Below are 16792 nucleotides of genomic sequence, written 5' to 3' on the forward strand. Positions count from 1 at the left end.
TCGAAGAAATAAACAAACATGCTCCTTACCAGCCTGATGGGGTGCACCATCGATGGAGGGGAGTGTTGACTGACCAGCTCCATGTCCAACATGTAAAGCTAGTTTGCGTATAACCCCTGGAGAATTCAAGTCCTCTATCTTTATATCAGAGCTCTTTTGTTTTTTTGCCTCTGCATGTTCCTCGGCAGTCTGCGCCTCTCCCTCGGGCTTCTCACTGTGGGCTCTGGAGCGGGCGCTAGCCATCCTCAGCTCCCTCCTCTGCACTAGGCTCGCTGTCAGCTTCTTCAACCTCTCGTAGATTTTAAGGTGGCTGGAATCGTAAGCAAGCCGCCCCACCTTCTTCCGTGGAGCAACCAACGTACTGGGCTTCCCGCACCGAGCCTGAGGCTTCGCCTTCCCAACAATCTCATCTTGGCCAGTGATGCGTACTCTCACTCCCTTCCGCTTACTTTTGAGCTCCATGGTTCGACAGGAACCAGTATCCTCAGATTCAGAGCCAGCCTGGTCCGGCTGGACCTCGGTTTGGACGGGCTTCTTTACAGGAAGTCCAGAGACACTATCGTCATCCATGAACCTTCTAGGCATCTTGATAACTCTGGACGGCCGAGCCGCACTGCTGTCCACCAGAGCTTCCTGACGCGCCGTCTGTTCTGGGGGCAGCTGCTCCTGGCTGGGGCTCATAGGTGAATCCATGGCCTCGTAGGTGTAGTACACCAGCCGACGTCTTTTCTTGGGGGCTTTCTCCTCTGTCTGGACCTGAAGCTCATGTGTTCTGTGCTGCATCTCCTTCTCCGGTTTCCTGCGGCAGCCGTACAAAGACTTGCGACGCTTTAGCATGCGTGGCGATTGGTTTTTAGGTAAACGTGGGAAACCGGTACTTGATGGTCCTGTGCTTCCATCAGGTGAAATGACCTTTCCCTGTTTTGCATGAGTCTCTGCTTCTGGAGACACACTCACTGCCTTGTGGACTTCCTTCTGCTTCACATGTGTTCTGAGAGAGACAGGTGCAGCTTTGTCAGTAGTGAACATCTTGGTCTTTCTACCCCGAGACTGGCCTGCAGTGTCAGCACCTCCTCTAGAGTTCTGTTCCAAAGTTTTCTTCACATTTCTCTTCTCAGAAGCTTTATCTTTCCCCTTGACCAGTGTTAAAGTCCACACAAATTTTCTCTGTCTCCTTCGAGACTCCGGCACACTAGTACAACCATGGCTCTCTGCTTTGGTTTCAGTTCCTGCACACGTCACTACATTGTTGTCCAATTCATCCAATACCCAATCTTCTACGGCCCCGTTTTCTTCTTTTGGTGAAAACTTCATCCCTTCTTTGTCAGACAAAGAAGCCGTTTTCACTTGTTGACTACCTAAAGACATTTTCTTGGTAATCTTTTTGGTGGCCATTTTAACAATTAGTTTGGGTCGCCGTGTTACACGGGGGGTTTGGAGACCTTTCCTTCCTTTCTTCTCGGGTTTCTCTGATGGACATACTGCGGCTGTCTCTGTACCGACTGACTCTTTTCTCGAAGTGGTGATTCTTCTGTCATTTGCAGGTGGGTCGGGGAATGGACAACGCTCTTCAACCAACATATGTGAGGATGTTTCAGGAGGACTGCCTAGTGAAGGAAAGACCAATATCAGCAGTTTACCTTCTCCTCCCAGAGCAGGACAAAATGATCAGTAACGTTTGCCAAATATCTGAAGAGGTGTTTGAAACAAACTCCATAAGCTATTTATTGTTACATAACACAACACTATGTTTAATTATGTTTAAGTAATGTAGATAAACTCTTCACAATGAAAAGTGCATTATTCCTTATTTAAATGGCTAGTTTATCATGAAAACTATATAGAAGGTATCAGATACATAGTTGTCAATTTAAGTGCTTATTAGAACTGCCAATGAGGTCCATTTAATTTTTCTGAATACTACATTACTTTATCAAACCACAGCATTAACATCCCATAAAACATCCCATCCATCATTAAATAAGGTACAGATATTTCAAGAAGTATTTACTCTGAGAAACAACTGGTCCAGAACGCAAGAATCTCGGCCTATCGGCCTGAAAGCCTGTGAAATAATCCCCCTCCTGTAAACAAACAAACAAACAAACAAACATACATTCAGGGGTGTTTCATTCATATCATTTTGTTACAGTCATTGTGGTATGATCACACTAAACTGAAAGATCACATTTTTGACTGGAGGACTATATAATCTCTGGAAAAAATCTGAAGTGTAAATCAAACAATATTTGGATTTCAAATTTAACTTCTTCAGTTCATAACAAAAGCCGCTAAATGCTAACAAACACTGGAAGTGAACAGTGATAAGGGCTTCTGTACACGAGTTCATCCACAATCTCTCAGCCTGCTCAAATCGCATCCAGGTCACTGCCCATAGCGCTGAGTATTTTATTCACTTTTATTCACACAGAGTTATACTGCTTGGTAGTCTGTGAGGTCTCTGTAGGTTGAGAGAAGCCTGTGGGCATGTGGAAATGAAGGCTGTTTCAGTTGTTAGTATTTAGCAGCTTGTGTGTATATTATATTTATACATGTGATTTGTCCATCACACTGCACACTGATGTTTATGTTTAGTTGGAGAATGGCGTTTAAACAGTAGCATGTTATGGTGTGATGGCCAAAGCAGAGAGCCCCAAGACAACACATGAAGATGAAGGCGAGACTTCTGCTCTCAGTGACAAAGAAAGGAAACCTCACGTCCATCGTACGGAAGTGGTTTGGATATCTTAAGGCAAGACATGACAGGTGAATAGGGTAAAAATTTTATCTAATAGCAATCACCATGAAACTTACCAGATTGATTAATGACATTAAGAGAATAACTTTTTGTATTACAAGTTTTCTGAAATGTTATGTTTAAATATGCAAATTAGGCATTATCTAATTAAATACATGCAAATTTGCATATAATTCAACAGAAATCTGAACAATGCATAAAGTCAGGTTCAAAATTCTTGTTTCATTTTGTTAACACATTAGAATCAAATGTTTTTACAGAAGGAATTCTGAATATCTCTTTTTATTACTTTATTACCAGAAAATACTCTCATAAGTAAAAAATAATCAACTTTCGCCATGTTTTTAGGCAAAAAATTGTTAGATAATTCAGGCTATAATTGATATATGAAGAATTCCATCTGTAAAAACCTACTGAATATAGATATGAATAAAAGTGGAAAGTTTGATATATGTAAGTACAAGTGAACTGGAGATTTCTGGCTCAGAGTATAAGAAAAAACTCATATTGAGAAAACGGCCTTTAAAGATATACATTTAGAAATTTCATGGATTTGTACTGGAAACCATTGTTTACTTACTCAAAATCTAATCATATCATTAGCAGCAATGCTATAGAGCAGGGGTGCCCACAAGTTTTCGGCTTGCGAGCTACTTATAAGATGACCGAGTCAGAAAGATCTACCGGGGTGGCGGCGAACGTAATTTGTTGAGCGGGGGGGGGGGCGAACGTAATATGTTGAGCGGGGGGGGGGGGGGGGGGGGGCACCCCTGCTATAGAGCATCCCCAACAATAAAAGGACAAACAGCAAAACTGAACAATGTAATGACCAAGTTTAACTGCGCGCGCGCACACACACACACACATACACACACTGCAACTTGTAGAACTGTTACCCTAGATTGTTGTATGTCTGTCCTGCACAATAGTCACCCAGTCCCGTTTACAACCTAGTAATCCATCCCTGCTCCATATGTAGGTCCCTCACACATTTCCTGATGATGTCTTTTCAGCTTTTTAGCTGTGCACTTATGTTTCACACTGGCAGACGTGGCAGATGTGACAACCTCTGCTTTTGATACTCTGATCATGTCAGCTTCATTACATTGACAGTAAAGGCCCATTCACACCCTACGGTAATTACGGATACGGACCCTTTCGTCCGGTTCCGGAGGTCGTTTCATCCGTCAGTGGGTCCGTTGCCAGATCGCTTACGAATCCGTAGCAATGGAGCAATATAAACCGGAAATCAGGGGGCAGTAGAGAGTCAGAAGCATCGGACGTACACCAATTCGGGAAAATCAATGAAGAAGAGTACTGGACTTTAAAAAATGACGCTCGAGTTAGAAGAGAAACTTTGCGAGTTGGTTAGAGGCTACATTCTGCTACGGTGCCAGGTCATCGCGATAAACAGCGATGCAAAAACAGCTGGGAGGAGATTGCTGGTGCGCCGGTGCCGGAAATTTGACTATACTGCCCTCTAGAGGATGTATTTAAAAAAATCATAACAACGTTGGAACTGGAAAGAGGTATAGTGGCCCCCTACGGAGGCTACGTTTGGTACGGACGGACGAAATTCGTCCGTGTCCGGAGGTATAAAGCAGGCTTAAGACTGTGTTCTGCAGCAACAACCTCTCCATATCAGTCAGCATAGCAGAGGCACCTTCACTAAAGGTAGAAATGGCCATACCTGCAGCTGCCTCAACCCTGCATTTGACAATACAACTAAATGTATAGGATATCACTATCTGTTAATCTCCTCAGGTTTAACTGGTGCATTTATTTTTTACTTTTATTTTTACATAACAAAATAGGTATGTTTAAAACTTTTATTCATAAAACATTGTATTTATTCACTTTTATTCATATTTTGTATTCTGCCACTAAATAAAAAATCTGTAGGATAAAAGTAAAACTGACAAATTGAAAGACAGGGCACTTTAGTAGTCTGGATCAGCTTCTTGTCTCTATCTCAACCCTGTCCCATACCTCTATTATTTTTGTAAACATGCATGCAGGGGTGGAAAGTAACTAATTACATTTACTCACATTACTGTAATGTAATGTGTACTGTAATGAGTACTTTTTATGAGTAATTTGTAATTTTCTGAGTAGTTTTTGAAATATGTCATTTTTACTTGAGTACATTTTTACCCAAGTAGTTTTACTTCACTACATTTGAATGCCCTCACATTACTGAGTAAAAAATATTGATGGTGGAAAAATGCGGGCAGAAATTTAAACTTCTGAGTCCCAGAACTGAAGGCCAATTGCATGGCCTTGCCTTGCGCGCACCCTTTCCATTGTCTCAATCAGGTCGCAATCTGGTGCACTTTTTTTCCAAAAGGATGAGATTGTTCTATCTTTAAATCTTCTATCTATCAGGTTCTGTGGGATCATTTTATTGTGAAAAGTGGGATCCAGTGGGCACTATATTTTGAATAGTTGGATCCTGTGAGCACTTACTTTTAAATTGTGGGATCCTATGAGCATTTTTTAATTTTTGATGTGGGATCCTGTGGGCATTTTATTGTGAGTAGTGGAATCCTGTTGCATTTTAGTTTGATTTGTGGCATCTTGTGGGCACTTAATTTTGTGTGCATTTTGTTTTTTGAATAATTTGTAATTTAAATTTCTTTATTCTTATCATAGTGTTGTCCGTTGGACAATAGGACTGAAAATTGTTTGCACTTTATGGTACAGGTTGTGACTGTCCTTGTGCTGTGAGGAATATGTTCCTGAGCCCAGCTGATATTTTTGCAAGTGTGGATGTGCACTTAAATACACTTTGAAATCGATTAAAACAACTTGTGCTGAATTTGGTTCATGATTCATCCATGCATTAAATAACTGAAAGTAACTAAGTAGCTTTTACTCAAATTACATTTTAATTGAATTAATTTTGTACTTTTACTCGAGTAAATTTTGAGATGGGTAATTTTACTTTTACTCTGAGAAGATTTTAGGCAAAGTAATGATAAGTTTACTCAATTACAATTTTTCAGTACTCTTTCCACCTCTGCCTGCATGTCCCAACCCTAACTCATGTGCTAAGAGCATCATCCACATGTTCACCTCAAATGCCACATCTTCCCTAGTTACACCTTGAAGACGCATAGATGTATATACAGTTTTGCGGTACCCATCTCTTTCACACAGACTGCACTCTAAAATCAAACTGTTTCAAAACTCGTGGTTTGATATTAATTTTAAGCCCTGTACCTACACAATTAGGACAAATTAATCCACTAATTAGTTAAAACGCACTTTGCTGTGCGGCACATTGGTCCGCCCCGCTATCTAAAGTCTACTTATTTCTGAAGGATAGCTTACGAATCGATGCACTGCGTGAAAGCATTTTATTATCTAATTGATTTTGCAAGTTATCCTTTGCATCTTCTTGCAAATGACAGTTGTTGTCTTTTCTGAGATGCTGTTAAAAGTACTACTTTTGGCATTTTTATATTATAAAGATAGTGAAAAGCTAAACCAGGAAGTGTAAGCGCATGTGACCACGTGAAGCATCTGAACGAATCACATTCCCAGAAATCGACACCAGCCAATGAGATGTCAAGCTTGCGTTTAGATCACTCTCTTTTCTTTCACGATTGGTTGCTGATAGAAAGGAAATGCCTATATTTGGATCAGATATACTCGTGCAAGAGAGAGAGCTTTACAACGATACCCATGATGACATGGTACAGATAACGGTAGCGGTGGTTCATGCTCCGTAAGAATGCTAACTTTTCATGAATTTAGGAAAAATCTACAGGCGCATCCAGACAAAGTGTAGATAAATAAACACCCAAATGTTTACTTTGGACATTTTCTTTCCAACAGTTTGAAAGAATACATGATACAGTATCAAAATAGCCTAAAACCTCAAAATTGACCAGTGCATGATAAAACGATGTTTTTGCCTGCCGTGTCTCGCCTCAAGTCCAATCGAGCACCATTACACCCAATATACAAAATGCTGAAGTGTCTAGAACAAAGTTCAGAAACACTAATAATTTGTTTTGTTTTACCGCTTGAAAAAAATACCACCCGTCTACACAGAAAGTACACAAAGTACATTCTGGTGTTGTTAGCCAGCCGCTAACAGTTACAAACTTATATAATGATAATTACAGAGATCGATTAATATAGGAAAAAAATATAATAACACTTTTAGCCTAATCTGCCTAATCTATGACCCACCACGTCTGCCTACATCAAAATGTGCCGCTCAGTGGTACCTAGAATAAGGAAACTTTGCACTGGAGACAGAGCATTTTCCTATTGATTACACGTCTCTGTACTTAGACATGCCTAATAATCTTCTCTCCTGCTGGGGTCAATCTACTGCTGATATTCTACTGTTCCCGAGTCTCCACCTGTCTCAGCTGATACGGCACCTCCACCCCTCCCCCATTGTGATTTAAAGGGTGAAATCGTCAGTCAGAAAGCTGCTGAGACCTGAAGATCTGTGGTTGAGTGTTTACCCCATAGACCTTATTGCTAGGACACTTACTCCCTTACGGCTCAGGATCGTGTTTTGAGAGTGACTAAAGGCAAGTGCAAGTAGATGAGATATGGTGGAGTGGGATTGTGATCTACAGACCTCACAGAGCAAAACGTCAGATCTGATCCACTGATTCAAGAGAACATGAAGCACTTGTTACTTCACTTGTGAGCCGTTAGATATTTTAATTAGGGAATTCTAATAAACAACTTAATAGATGGCATAATAATCACAAAATTCAAAAAAGGTGTTTATCTTAAACAGCTGGATAATACATGTTAATTCTTTATTTTATTTATTTATTTATTTTATATAGCACTTTTTGTGACATGTCACAAAGCAGCTTTACAATCGTATGGGTCCTTATCCCTAACGAGCAAGCCAAAGGCGATAGTGGCAAGGAAAAACTCCCTATGATGGTGGGGAATAGGAAGATACCTCAGGAGGACCAAGACTCAAAAGGGAACCCATCCTCCATTGGGTGGTGTAACAAAAAACAACCACCACATAAGGTTAGGAATTAAAGCTAATTTCCAATTAGTTGGTTAGAATGTTCTGACTAGAGATGGACCGATCAGCGATTTTGAGGCCGATTCCAATTACCGATCACCTTTCAGCGCAATCGGCCGAGAGCCAATACAGATCAAGGGCAGGCTACATGCCAGAGCGAGGCTACATGCAATTTTTTGTGCAAGCAAGACATGAAACATGGTCTAAACTATTTGATTACAATTTTAACAAACTCATGTGAAACAGCATAATACTTTAACAACATTTGCAGTAGATAAACAAAGAAAAGCATCAGTTTAGCGTGTTGGTGATTTTGTGACATTTCGTGCATTGTTTCTCAAGATGACATGAACACAACTGAAACATATTGTCAAACTGCCACCAGAGCACTAGCTGTGAGGGAACATGGAAACTCTCAGGCATGAAGAACAGTCTGGATCCATCCACTGTTCTTCACTGAGACCATAGCTAACCATCTTACCACTAGAGTCGGGCTGATGTCGGAACTCCATATATCACTGATCGAGGTCTATGTGAGCATAAACTGCTTGATGCAGCTCAGGAAGAGACACCGGAAGAGTATTTCCTACTACGAGCAGCACAGCATGGATCCGCGGGGGAACATTAATGGGATTCTGCCACGTCTTCAACTGAGAAGGCCTGGTTATCTATCGCTATCAATTCAATCACTTTGGCTGTGGATCCTTTAGCTTTTTGGCTGTTGCTGCTGTACTTTTCGTACCAGTCAAATGTGATCTGCACGGTTTTCTGGGTTTGTGCTAGTTGTACCTGCTAGCTCTACTGTTTGCTGATACTCACTGTATTCAGCCATGTGATGAACTCTTACGTGCTGTGCCGTATCAGATTAGTAGTGTTAAAGGTCTTGGTTCCCCCACAAGACACATTAATTTTACAAAACGTCCTGGATGAGTCTGTCACATATGGTGTAAAAAAAAAAAAACTGCCAGACGGACAAATGTTCTACCAGCACATGCAGTACAGACCATAAACTGTTCTCACGAGGCCCACCGTTTAGTCCCTTTGTCGAAAATGAAAGGGTATGTATTTCCTAGGGGTGGGAATCTCCATGTACTCTACGATTCTATTACGATTCAGAGGTCTGTGATTCGATTATAGAACGATTATCGATGCATCTTGGTAGTAGCAATCCATGATGAATTAGGGTAAGTGTACCCATTAAGCCCACCAATTTCTAAGTTTTGCAAATTTGTCTAGATATTGACATAATTTGTAAGTGACATAATTTGTTAAAGGGCAAGATTTAACTCTCATTTGAATATTTATTAATTAGTTAATGTACATTTCAAAATACATTAATTAAGAAATTTTAGGGAAAACATCAAAAGTCTGGCATGGGCTTAATTGGTATTATAGTACCATTTAAGCCCATGTGTGTTCCAAATAAGCCCATCACATAATTTATTGATTAAATAAACTTGTTTAATGATTTGTTTTTAAAGTAAACATGATGAAAAAAACATGATGAAACATGATGACAATGATTTCCTTTCAAAATGTAAGATATGCTCACAAACCCATGCATGAAGCTTAAATATAGTTTGCATCAAACATTAAAGCAGTTACTACTGTGCCCACATTCAGAGAGATAAAGTTTTTGTCATTGAATATTAACATGTGCTCACTGCAGTTTGCATGCATTTTGATGGGATGTACCATTTAAGCCCACCTGTGAAAAAAGCTAATTTATTAAATTAATCGGCTTCACAGAGCAATTTATGATGCATTTATTTAAATATCAATATTAAATGTATAACAAAACGCTTACTATTTGTAGCTGACAACCTTAATTCTTGTGGAAGTAAAGCATTAACAGGGCTAGGGGTGTTAGCATGAGATTAGCTATGTTTGCTAGCTCATGAAACTCATATTTCCGTTTGAAGGGAAATAGTATAATTACGTAAAATTCTAATGATATACATATCAAAATTGGTACATTTCGCTCTTATTTGACATTATATTAATGTATTTACCAAAGATATGGCTGAAAATTGCTGAAAATTGCTGATTCCTGACAGGTCTCAAAACACCAAAGTTTTTAAGTGTCTTCTTGTCAGGGGTCCCTAGACTGTATACACTTGGGCTAGGCTAACTCAACAATGGAAAACGGGATTTGTATGCAATAAAAAATGTTATTGAAGTAACAAACCATTTGATTAGATGAAGTAATGGATGCCAAAATTTATGTTTTGCTTTGTTTGTAAATTGACATCAAAGTTGAAAGTGGGCTTAAAGGGTGCATGGGCTTAATGGGTACACTTACCCTAACTTCAATTTTATTTCCATTTTAAAACTCCCATTTTATTTTATATTTAATCAAATGAAAGCAATATGGCAAGTACAAGGCCATACATTCCAGAGAACTGAACAAAGAAATACAAACTGAAAAAGTACACCTGTAGCAGCATGTTTGTAGTAAATTAACAGATTTTGGCAAATGCCAACTCTTAACCAACATTATCTGCAAACAACAAACAAATATGTGGTACTAAAACCACAGCTTCCACACAAGAGTAGAATTATGTGTTAGCAGCTGACTTAAAACAATATCCTGAGTATAGAACTCCTCAGACAAAATCAGAAATTTACCAAAATCACAAACAACTTTTCATACACACATTCAGAATTCTGTGCCACCAGATCTAATTAAAAAGTAATGCTTGTACACTTCAGCATATTTTGAATAGCTAATACCTTAAACGCCATCCTTATATTTTTTTTTAAGTTTCCAAGAGTTCAGACAAAATATGGAAAAATAATATCTCCTAGACGGGACGCTGTATCTCAGCTCCAATGTGTGCAGCAGGGCACGAAAGCCCTGGTTCTCAACGCAAATCTTTCACTATGAAAGTTGAGATAGAGTTAAGAACAAAGCGAATTTTAATGTTGCTTTGTGTTTCAGGTTTAAAAAGTGCTGGAATTTAGGCTAAAGTACTTGAAAATGCTTGAAATTGTAACTACTTCGTTTCACAACAAATAGCTGTCTGACTGAACAGTTCTCTTGTAATTCCAGGACGAAACATGAGAACGTGAAGACATTAAGATTAGTCGTTTTGAAAATATACAACCATTAAATAATGTGATAAAAAAGCGAATTATTTCGAATCATTTCGAGTATATGTACAAATATTTAACTTTATTAAGTTTAACGTGCTGGGATATATTGAAATGGACCTTGAATGGACTTGAGTACAAGTGCTTTAATTACACCGTGTGAATGTGTATGACTTTGTTCATTGCGCTGAAATGCGGCGCGCTCGAAGTTACAAAATTCGAGAGGTGCACGACCTCTCGAATTGACAGCGCGCGAGGCTCTTGCGCACTGGCGGAGCCACCGCGATTATGTCTTTTTCGCCGAGCAGACCCTCGCGCCACGTCAAGTATAAACCAGGTTAATGCCGGCTGGATTTGCCGCTCTTCTTGCATCTTTGTTATGTGCGCAGCACAGACTGTCTGGATGCAACACCTCCGCTCTTCTGAGTTCCACTCATTACGTTCTCAGTTAGAGCTAACGTCAAGACAATAGATTGTTGTCATTTGTGAATCGATTCTGAATCGTCTACGTTGCGCATCAAGATGCATCTAAGAATCGAAAATTTCATGCACCCCTAGTATTTCCACGCCACCGATCGGCTCTCGGGATGAGCTAAATTGGAGAAATATTACCAGCCGATCACACATTTTGATTAAATACCAGCCAATACCAATACATTACCAATCGGTCATTAAATCTCTAATTCTGACATGAAGGAATCATCACTTACTTCAATGAAATGAACAACAACCCAGTAACATAACCATCAAAACCGTCCAAGGTGAGAGAGCACCTCAATCTTAACTCTGCCAGAAAGGCTGGGAAGGGCAACATCTGTATAGCTCACACTGCCTGGTGTAGGAGCGCATGAGTCATGCTGGAGCTCCATGGAGCCCCTGAAGAGGAGGCTCGTTTGCTCCATGGAGCCCCTGAAGAGGAGGCACGTCTGCTCCATGGTGCCCCTGAAGAGGAGGCACGTAACATTTTCTATTTTAAAGTACATTTTATCTTGCTCTATGAATTGTTAAATGGTGTTAAATATACAAGAGATCTGTCCAGGAACAGAGGTAGCAGGACCACTGCGGATTTCCACCGTATCTTAATCTACAAGTCAAAATTAAAGAGTAATCGTATGATTCATGTTACGGGTCAACTCTTCATTTCAATCACTGAGATTATTTGACTATAAAAATGGTAATTAGTTACAGGCCTAATGTTCATGACATTACACCCGTTTAACAGCTCACAATGAGAACATTTATCAGAAACAATATTACTCAGACCTGCACTGGGACAAGAGCAGATGAAAGCAGTGTGATGAAACTCTTCTGCACCAGGTTCACTACAGTGTGACTGGACTGCAGAAGTGAACCCAAGCAGAGAGCTGGAATTTACAAACCAATCCTACCAAGGACATCAGTAATGAAGACCTCTTACAGACAACCTACGTCAACCAGTGATAAACAGCTCACAGCACCGTTATACTGCTCACCCCGTGTGAGAAATTAGGTTAAACCAGTTTAGAATTGCTCTGTGGCGTCCCAAAGGAACATACAGAAAGGCTTCGAGCTAAATGAGCTGCAAACTTCTCACTATTCCCATATGTAGGTTACAATGTAGCATATGGTGATCAACCATGAATCCTCCATGTTGCCTTTATAGCACTGCTATGCAGATTTTCAGATGGTCTTGAACACGTACACCACTGATACCTAAGTAAATTATTTTCTTAACCTCCTCCTCTGTGAAAGCTGGAAGGTAGTAATTAGGGCTGAACGATTTTGGAAAATAATCTAATTGCAATTTTTTATCTATAAATTGCGATTGCGATTTAAAATCGCGATTTTTTTCCATTGTTCCACTTCAGGAAACTCTGTTTCGGCATTTTTGATACAGCTCAGATACAGGGTTGCCGGGGGGGGGGTGTAAAAAAATGGACTAAATTTAAGTATTATTATTATATCGTGATCGATCGATCGCCTGTGGTTGGCGCCAGAGCGAACTACTAACTTTTTAGTCTAAGACGCTCAATGCGTGAGAGTTGGCAACCCTGCAGGTATAGCAACTTGGCTAAAATATGTGGGTGAGGGCGTTTGGTAGCGCATATCCAGTGTGTTTAACAAAGCCATGAAGCCGGGATTGTTCACTACATTAACGGACATCATGTCTTTCACTATGAACTCCGTTACTGCCCGAGTTATTTCAGCGTGCCGCTTCCAATTATATCCATAAGGAGTTACACTTTCAAACGGTTCGGTCAGTGAACCCTGTCTGCTGGATCGCGGTCAAGCTATCCGCGCTTTCGCGATTCATCCGCGCTTTAAATCTTATTGCGCCTATATGCGTGATTTTACGGTATTTCGCTGCTCACCGCATACTAAAGCTGTATAAGCGCAGAGAAACACTTTTGCGTATTTGAAGATGCAGCACTGGTCGTTGGCATTTTAGCCTTACAAATATGAGGCTTTGTGGTGTTTTTTTTATGCTGAAGAAGGTTTGTAGTGTTTCCTCGCGTCGTAGCAACAGTAGCAAGGCACGTTTTACACAGTACCTGACGTTGAGCAGCATCTTTTTAAAAGCCAAAGTAATTTCACACAACTGATGTGCTGCCCCTCTTTGGTATTAGACTTTCAGTTGTGTCATCTTCTGTCGAGCCTGAAGCCATTGTGCAACAAGTTAAAGTGCGCTGTGTTAACTTCACTTCTCCACCTCCCTGCCTCCTGCTCGGGTTTGCTCCGTTCGTCCTCGGCTCGCTCCCAAGTCACGTGACCAGTTTAAATCGCAGCCTGTGCGATTAGACAATCGCGTTTTTAAAAATCGCGAAATTATCGCAAATGCAATTAATCGTTCAGCCCTAGTAGTAATCCAGGACATTTCAAACTTCTTTGCATAATCTAATCAGACCAAATGTGTACAAGCTTAGTTGTCTCTCAGACGAGGAGAATCAAGTCACAACTGTCCCATTGTTATTACCTGTTAGTATTAGGTCCTTTGTAGCTGATAATAGAAACATCACTCTTTATCCTTGAGTCTCTCTGAAAGATGACCACCTCTGCTTTCTTGTAATCAAAGCAACCTGCCTCCAAATTTGTCACTAATGACAGAGAAATCAAACACATTGTTGTGGCTCTAATAAACTAAAAATGGCTAAGAAATTACTGATGGCAAAATGTATTTCAAATTGATTGTGCTATAATGTACAGCACTGAGACAAAAATGGTATAAAGCTAAAATAATGAAACTGCACATTATATACAGAACTTCAAACATTTACCACTGCTAAATTAACACACTGAGCAAATGCAGTTTCCATTTGTAGCCTCCTCATATTTTTTAGCACTTTAATAATCACTTATTTAAATAAAAATATTTTAATATAGTTTATCCATTTTATTGGCTTACAATGTACTTCAAATGAGTTCAAAACCTAAATTTCCCTCCAATATATGAGCAAATTTCCTTCAACTGCCACTAGTCGGCACTGTTCATATTCATGCAGTAACACAAATGACAGAACATACTTGGACATTATAGCCAGTGTGTGGTTCTCAACATAAATATTCACCAGCATGTGGAAGTACTTTATATTGGGAATTTTAAAAAACTGTCACCCAGACAATCTGCAATGATCTACAATGATTTAAAATTTGCCTGAAAACTTGACTGATAATTTGTTGCTTATTCATTCAAATGAAATTAACACTAGATGCATGGCAACTAATATATATATATATATATATATATATATATATATATATATATATATATATATATATATATATATATATATATACATACACACACACACTCTCTCTCTCTCTCTCTCACATCTATAAGGCTGACCACAGTTATCTCATTTGTCCACATCGCCACAGTCATCCAGACAAGCGAATCTGCACCAGTGTGATGCTCGACAAAGAAGCAAGAGTGGAGACTGTGGCTTAACATGACATTACAACAATATTGCATCAGTGCAACAGCATAACTGAGGTCGCACAGTACAACCGACCCAGGTTTTGAACCCAAGTGGATGTGACAGTAAAGCCCAGATAAGAATGAATCCTGAATACATTGTTGTCCTATTATCTGTATATGTTGCTGTAATTTAATACATTAAAACGATTAGAAACCTTGCAAACAAACCATGGCGTCTTCATATCTAATAACTTGTAAACTGACACCAGAAAATTTGTCAATTATCACTCAGGAACATTATAACCAATACCTTGAGCACTGCAAGCCTAGTATCTGTATTGTGTTTTTTTATTAATACATTTTAACAGTGAACTTCTCAAACAATGTGCCAGGCCTAAACACTTCTGTCATCTTAACTAAAGCAGAGAGGAAGATGGTAGACATCAGTAATCCGTCACTTTACTTGGGTGACGAGCATGTGGAGACCACAGATCTATCGCAAAGATTAAAACACACAAGCTGTACAGCTACATGTCGTAGGGCTCTCAATCCTCGAATAAACGTAGAATACTGTACCAGAAAAAAAACAACTCAATGTAGAATTTAAGGAGCTGGATACATTACATTAATTTATCAGGCTATGGTAACCAGCAGACAGGAAGATAAACGGTGGCTCGCTAGCTAACCCGTTAGCCACGCAACGTCCGTCCGCCGTCGACCGTCGGTGCGTATGAAGGCGACGTTGGCCGTCACTGTTACCGCTACTTATATTTCACACGTACTCCACCAGCTTCAACACGGCTACACCCGCAGTGCTGGTGGTGTAGACACGACACTAGAGCACCAGGCCGGCCCCAGTGTCAGCGTCAGCGCAAAGTTGCCAACTAGTGATGCCGAAGCGCACTAACTAAGGTCGCGGCTAACGGCTCTACCGCCGGGAGGGGCGGGCTGGGCTGCTGCCGGTGGCCCTCGGGGAGGCTGATCGAGGAAGGATTAGCAAAGACACTTGGATCGCGCAGTTTGGGTGGGTGGCGTCGCAGCCCGATCGGGCGGGACATCCACCCACGTCAGCGCTTTACACGGGCAGCTCGCGTTAGCCCGCTAGCTCAGCTACCCCGCAAGAGAAAACCCGCTGGTGCTAACGCTACCGCTGGTGCTAACGCTGGGTAATATTCGGAACTCCGCGACCAGCCCTCGCACAACACACTGCCGCATTTAACCCACTTCGGTTTGCACGACAAAGGAAAAGATCCCGCGGCTGACCTCATCGCTGCCGCTGGTGCAGAAGCCCGCGTCCCTCTGGCGCCGGAGTCTGTCGGCGAGTCCGAGCAGGCGTCGCAGCGGCGGGTCCTCCCTCAGCGTCGACGCGGTGTCGACGGGCCTCGGCCCTCCGCACTGACGCGCTCCGGCTTCGACTCCCAGCCTGCCAACTTTCGACCGCTTTTCCGTCCTCGCCTGACTCCGAGACGTCCATGGCCGACCTGGAAAACGACAACGCACTGTGGCCGTCGTATTTGTGCCTGCAACGACAACCGAGGCTGATAATCCGCCTCCAGCCGCCGCCATTATTATCCAGCTACCACAACAACGACGGTGCTGCGCCTCGGGAGGAACAAGATGGAAAGGCGCGAGATTGCGCGCGGCACGTAAGGCTTGATGGGAAATTGAGTTTGTTATGTTGTTGGTTAACGTTCCTGAGACTGCGCTGTGCCTCAGCGTCATTGATGTGCTTGGGATCGTCTTAAAATTACTTTGTCCCATTTAAATATTTTTCAGTTTTATGCTTCATAAAGATTTTTTAGCATATTATGTTATACAAACATGGTGACCTCCTTTAATTCTACGCTATAGTCTAGTTTCTTCACTTTATTAAAGAAGCGTTTTCTTACCTTAATTAACGTAATTCCGTCCTAAATTTACGTTGAAATTCTTGTGGCGAGTTGTGTATACAACTCTACAATAAAAAGAATAAGAAAGAAAATAAATAATGAATTACACTAAAGGCTTAAATATGTATAAAATATCTGCATAA

The 16792-nt window shown here is 40.8% G+C and overlaps 1 protein-coding gene across 3 annotated transcripts in view; it reads right to left on the minus strand.

Moving 5' to 3' along the window:
• The window catches only part of LOC143517216 (histone-lysine N-methyltransferase 2B-like), a 51711-nt gene extending 35345 nt beyond the window's left edge, over nt 1-16366 (minus strand). For all 3 annotated transcript variants that reach the window (XM_077009458.1, XM_077009459.1, XM_077009457.1), the window contains exons 1-3: nt 16024-16366; nt 2012-2084; nt 30-1607 (exon numbers count right to left, since the gene is read on the minus strand). In XM_077009458.1, coding sequence (XP_076865573.1) covers nt 30-1607; nt 2012-2084; nt 16024-16326 — 1954 coding nt within the window. In that variant the 5' untranslated portion in view covers nt 16327-16366. The remainder of the gene's footprint in view (nt 1-29; nt 1608-2011; nt 2085-16023) is intronic.
• Between the last annotated feature and the right edge of the window lie 426 nt (nt 16367-16792).

The sequence above is a fragment of the Brachyhypopomus gauderio genome, chromosome 6, assembly GCF_052324685.1.
Source record: "Brachyhypopomus gauderio isolate BG-103 chromosome 6, BGAUD_0.2, whole genome shotgun sequence".
NCBI classification, from domain to species: Eukaryota; Metazoa; Chordata; class Actinopteri; order Gymnotiformes; family Hypopomidae; genus Brachyhypopomus; species Brachyhypopomus gauderio.